This window comes from Miscanthus floridulus, chromosome 4 (genome assembly GCF_019320115.1).
Source record: "Miscanthus floridulus cultivar M001 chromosome 4, ASM1932011v1, whole genome shotgun sequence".
NCBI classification, from domain to species: domain Eukaryota; kingdom Viridiplantae; phylum Streptophyta; class Magnoliopsida; order Poales; family Poaceae; genus Miscanthus; species Miscanthus floridulus.
The window spans coordinates 80,715,976-80,722,149 of NC_089583.1; the positions used below are offsets into that span (position 1 = coordinate 80,715,976).

Sequence of the window (6,174 nt, forward strand, 5' to 3'; positions counted from 1 at the left end):
GTGGTTATACCGGGCTCTGCCAGCGCCACGGATCAGGGCGCGGCACTGCCGCGCCAAGATCAGTGGCGCGGCAGAGCCTTGCCACGTCAGCGGTCAGCGGTGATGGTCGCCGCCACGTAAGGCCTCTGCCGCACCGCAATGCATGACGCGACACAGGCATTTGGCCACTGTCATGGCAATAGGGCGCGGCCAAAAGTGTTAGTTTAAAAAAAACCGACAGTGTTAGATTTTAAATTATATTAAAAAAATAGTTAAAATTAAAAAAAAAATTCTATAGGTGCAACATTTTGTATTCTTGGCAGAATCACTTGAATCTCTATGGGGCGCTGGAAAACTAGAAACATGTCACCTTGAATCATCTGAAACGTTTATCATTCTAGCAAGTGTGTTTCATACCAACTCTGTTCATTTCAGATATAATATAAACCAGTTCCCAAACAAATCGAGTAAATGATTCTGTTTCAGCACATAATTGTTTTTAGAGAGAATCTAGATTCGAAAAGTTTGTGGGTGAATATAGATCTCTGTAAAACGCGAGGTGTTCTTTGCACAATTTGATGTGTTTCGAACTTTCGTTCCACATCAAATTTGAAAAAATCAGATCTAAAAGTATCCAGTTCAGCCGTAGTTGGAGCGTTAAAATGTTTCTGCCGATCAGCAGTAATCTCACGCCGCATGCTAGAGCTAGAACAACGCAGAGAAATAACAATTCATAAATCACAATTCAAGCATAACTAATGATAGAGACAACTGACTCGTTGAAACAAACATTAGGGCAGTCCCAATGCCAGAAACTACGTATAGTTTCTATACCTATTAATTTTTATAGACACTATGTATAGAAACCATGGTTTCAATGGATAGTTTCTACAGAACAACTTTTTATCCAATCACATACACTCTCTTTCCATTCGCTACCAATCACATCCCTTCGTATCTTGGTTCTCGTGTAGACATGGTTTCTAACTTAGACCCGATTTCTATGATTTTTGTTCTCTCTCTTCAATAACTACCTTGCCACATCAGCAAAATGCTTAGGTGACAGTACAATTAATGCCCATAAAAATTATAGTGGTTTCTGCATTGGGAGTGCCCTTATAGCAGCAAACTAGTAGCCAGTAGCAAGCTTTTTAACAGAACCGGACTGAACCTGATAAAACGCAAGAGAAGTGGAGTAGCAGGAGCCACGCATGGCGGAGAGCACGCCGGCGGCGGAATGAAAAGGCATCGCGCCTACATACATGAAACCGAAGGCAGGGATCCTGACAGGCACCTACTAGTGCTACTAGATAGACGGGTCCCTCGCCGTCACGACGCCGGCAGATAACCGGACGGAGGATGTGACTGCAATGTCCAAGCTCAGTCCATGTCCACCCACTTGAGCGCGAAAACCAGCTCGAACTTGGAACGGTCGAAAACCGCAGGGCCACGGCCGTCTCCGGCGTCGCCGACAACACGCAGCCGCATCACGTGTCCGACCGTGTCAAAGTAGAAGTCGCAGGCGCCGTGGCTGGCATCCTGGACGGCAACCTGCACCAACGCCCGCTGCACGTCCTGCAGCGCCGGCCCGAGCGGCGGGAGGTCGGCGCAGACGTACAGGCCGTCCTCCGGGAACCCCGCGGTGGCGCCGCATACAGCCGCAAAGGGCCTCGCCGCCGCCGTCGCCTGGCGGTCGAAGAAGGCGCCGCTCAGCTCGTGCGCGCGAAGGCGGAGGTCCTCGTGCGACGCGCCCAGCAGGGCCCGCGTCTTTAGAAGAGAAGATATTTATATTTGTGTTATATCTCTTATTATATTTAAAATAAATCTTCTATATAAATATTTTATCGTAATTATAGATATTGTATTGAGAACCCATTTTAAATTTGGGTCTTCTTATGCCTCTCCAGTCGGAGACAGACTAACGCCTTGTTTAGTTAGATCCCAAAGTTCCAAAAAGTTGCTACAGTACCTGTCATATCGAATGTTTGCGGCCTGTGCATGGAGCATTAAATGTAGACGAAAAAAAAACTAATTGCACAGTTTGGTGGAAAATTGCGAGACGAATGTTTTAAGTCTAATTAGTCAATGTTTGGATACTATTTGTCAAATAAAAACGAAGATGCTACAATAGCCCAAATTTCCAAATTTCGCGAACTAAACAAAGGGCTAATGCTCTTGCCCGTTGGGTTGCGTACTTGCGTGATCAATAATCACATCAGAAAAGAAGACGGAAAGGCAGTCAAACGGAATAGACTAGGAGTCACGCTCTCTTTATTAGGGTGAACGGTTAAGATAAGTATACCGTTCAAATTTGTATTGACTGTTATTCCGATCGATTTTTATTGTTCTGTTCCATCCCAATTTCCATATTTATTCTGTTTAAATTTGTATTGAGGTTATTCTGTTCGTTTTTTATTTTTTTTGTTTCAGGTAAATGTAAAAACAGTGCGAAAACAATCGTCCTGTTCGTTTGGGCTTGTTTGACTGATAAGCTATGGCTGAAAGTACTGTGGTTGATTTGGTGTAAGAGAAAAATACTGTTCAGTTAAGTTGAAAAAGTATGGCTTATAAGCCAAATAAGCCAAGCGAACGGAGCCAATGTTTTCGACTGTTTTCATTTTTTCCTTTTTATTTATACCGCGATACCTTGGTTTCATCCACATAGGATATTCTGTTTTATGAACCACAATAATGCAACACACTCATTTATCATTGTAGCCTTGTCTTACACTCTCACGGTATGAATTATAATTATTTATATGTTGGCAGTGTTGCCATGCTATATCGATAGATGTTGAACATATAACACAGGGATTACGGAAACCCCTGGATTACCACTGTGATAATGTAATTAACCCCTGATTGATTCATCTAGTCGGCCAAGGGCTCGGGGGCTCCACCTAGGGTGTGCTCGCGCCTCCGTTGGATCTCGACCAAGCCCGCGAGGCCTGAGCCATCGTCGCCTAGGTGGTCTGGCCGAGCAAAATTGGTTTGATAATGGGGTAGCACAAAGACAGCCTAGTACCACGTTGTCCGAGGCCCTTGACTGATCGAATGGAGCTCGGCAAGCGGATTCGGATAGATACCTTGGAGTTCTCAACAGGACACTAGGGCCTCGTTTAGATGCTGAAAAAATTTCAACTCGATAAATAGTACCACTTTCGTCTTATTTGATAAATATGTCCAATCGTGGACCAACTAGGCTCAAAAGATTTATCTCATGATTTCCAACTAAACTGTGTAATTAGTTTTTTTTTACCTATATTTAATACTCCATGCAAGCGGCTAAAAATTAATGTGATGGAGAGAGAGTGAAAAAACTTAGAATTTTGGTGGCATCTAAACAAGGCGTAGGCCATGTTTAGATTGCAAAAAATATTAACCTGATGAATAATACACTTTCGTCTTATTTGGTAAATATGTCCAACCGTGGACCAACTAAGCTCAAAAGATTCATCTCGTGATTTCCAACTAAACTGTGCAATTAGTTATTTTTTTTACCTACATTTAATACTTCATGCAAGCGGCTAAAAATTAATGTGACGGAGATAGAGTAAAAAAACTTGGAATTTGGAGTTGATCTAACCAAGGCCCTACCATGCGTCGGGGCTTGGGAGCCTGACACTTGTGCAGAGGCACAACACGGTCATCTCTGTCAGGACGTTGTTCCCTCCGCCTAGTGTGGAGCTGACCGCCCATTTCAGAGAAGGGTCACACTTGGAAGGTGACACAATGTGACATGGGGGCGCGCCTAACCCACACCACGCGCCAGCCACCTAGGCCTCCTCTCCCTTGGTGTGCAAGGGATGCTAGAGCGCGGGCAAGCCAGGGATGGGTGGAACGACGAGCCCTGGTCAACCTTGACAAGCCACTGTCATGTGCAAAATCTGCCACGAGCGGTTTCCCATGTTGTCGATCATGACCACACTCAGAGCGACGATCTCTTCAATGGCTCGGCGGCGAAGAAGACAAAGCCAGAGCATTCCGTTGGTGATCAAGGAAGTTAGAGACAACCCTAACTTCGTATGCCCTTTCCCCTTAGGAGATATAAAGAAGGGCAAGGTCATCCTTAGAGGGGGATCCCGGATCAATTCATTTGAACTCACTCTGAAACACTAGATTAGGGCTAGACATACGCTCTTCTACTGCTTTCTCTGGATTATAAGAACTTGTTTAGAGCAGTCTAACACGAAGAACTCTCTATTGGACGTAGGGCTTCGAAGCTCGAACCAAGATAAACCTCTTTCGTGACTTGAGTGTTAACCACTGAAGTCCCACGTATCGACCACTAATTACTAGTCGTGGTTACGAACACACGATAGTTGACACGCCAGGTTGAGAAGCATTATGTATGTTCACGATCTTCAATATATCTCCTTGTTTTACGTGCACCACACATATTTTTCCTATTTCTTACTTCCTCTGCCCATAAATTTATTTTTACAATTATAACGCAATAGATATAGGTTAAAGTTTCTTAAGTTTGACTAACTATTAAAATATTAATATTCATAATATCAAACAAGTATCACTAGATTTGTCATAAGAGATATTTGGTGTCATAAGCATTAATATTTTTTTATCTAGTAGGAGTATATGTTTACTCAAACTTTAGACATGTTAACTAAGAAAATTACATTTCTTTTGTGGACAAAGATAATAATTACATGTCAAAATATCATCGTATTTTAGGACAAAGGAAGTAACTACTTTTGTATAGACTTTTTGTATGATTATACTAATTGTTAGTCAATGACAATAAAGTTTAAATTTTAAAATATGTGCAGACCTTATATTTCATGACTGAAGAGAGTAGATCCCTACAAAACAGGATTATAGGAGTAGGTGTTGTATGCACAATATGATGTGTTTACGTACATCAACATCAAATTAGAAATCAGATCAACAAGTTTCCCGTGCAGCCAGTAGCTGGATGTTAGAGGAGTCAAGGGCCTATTGGGCCTTAGCCTGTTAGGGTTAATTAGTCGCTTGCTTAGGAGTCAAGTAAACCTCTCTATATAAGGAGAGGAGATGTATCAATCTAATCAAGCAAGAGATTAGAAGGAAATCCCCTTCTCTCTTGCCGGCCGTGGGCGAAGCCCCGTGGCCGGCCTCCCCCAGCGCCCTTGCAGCCCTAGCCGCCGCCGCCATGAACAATACCCGCGGTACTGTAGCTCCGCGGGTACTGTAGCACGTCAGCCGCCGTCGCTCCCCTCGACTCTCTCCTCTCGATCATAGCAGCCACATAACATCTGGTATCAGAGACCATGGCTAGATCCTATGCCGCTGTGCCCTTCTCCACACCGCTCGACGCACATCCCTGGGCTGCGCCGGCCCTGTTCTCCGCAGCGCCGCCGGACGGATCCTACGCCGCCGTGCCCTTCTCCACACCGCTCGGCGCACATCCTTGGACTGCGCCGGCCCTGTTCTCCGCAGCGCCGCCGGCCGGATCCTACGCCGCCATGCCCATCTCCACGCCGCTCGGCACACATCCTTGGGCTACGCTGGCCCTGTCCTCCGCAGCTCCGCCCGTGTTCACCACCGCCACAGCCACTGTGGCGCCCTTGCCTGCGCAGCAGCCTACACCTTCCACAGGCGCCTTCCGTGAGTGGATGGCGACCTTCGCCCACCTGTAGCGCCAGATGGACTGTTGTCACTAGAACCGACCAATTTATAAGAGTACAAGTACAATGGCAGTCCGCAAGCGGTCGCACTGTCATACTTGAACCCATATAAACCCAGGTAGTCCGTCGAGTACCACGACGGGTCTCGATAAATGATTTACAACAACCAAGATCGTACAGGATTCGACATACATGCCACATCTTACATAAAGTTCGCAGATACATTTCATCATCAGAGTATGAATAAAAGTTATTACAAACCGAGTTTGATAAATAAAGCGGAAGCAAATAAGTTCGAAGATAAAGTTTTCAACATAGTTTGATACAGTGCCAAGTAAGATCACTGGTCCACAAAAGCAAAGATAGGAATTAATAATGAAGCCTGCCCAAGGCTTACTCCTCATCCACAGCGGGATAGAAGCAACTCTTGCAATAACCATGATACACAGTGCCATCTGCAACAATGGGAAAATAAACCCTGAGTACGAGAAGGTACTCAGCTAGACTTACCCGTCATGAACCAGAAATAAAATGACTCCAAGGATTATGCAAGGCTGTATAAGTGGACGTA

General features: G+C 44.9%; 1 protein-coding gene across 1 annotated transcript; it reads left to right on the top strand.

The window, feature by feature from the left end:
• Positions 1-5,246: 5,246 nt before the first annotated feature.
• LOC136548692 (endochitinase A1-like) lies at positions 5,247-5,615 on the top strand. The gene has a single exon (XM_066540128.1). It carries the CDS (start codon positions 5,247-5,249, stop codon positions 5,613-5,615), a length of 369 nt encoding a protein of 122 aa, XP_066396225.1.
• Positions 5,616-6,174: the final 559 nt, after the last annotated feature.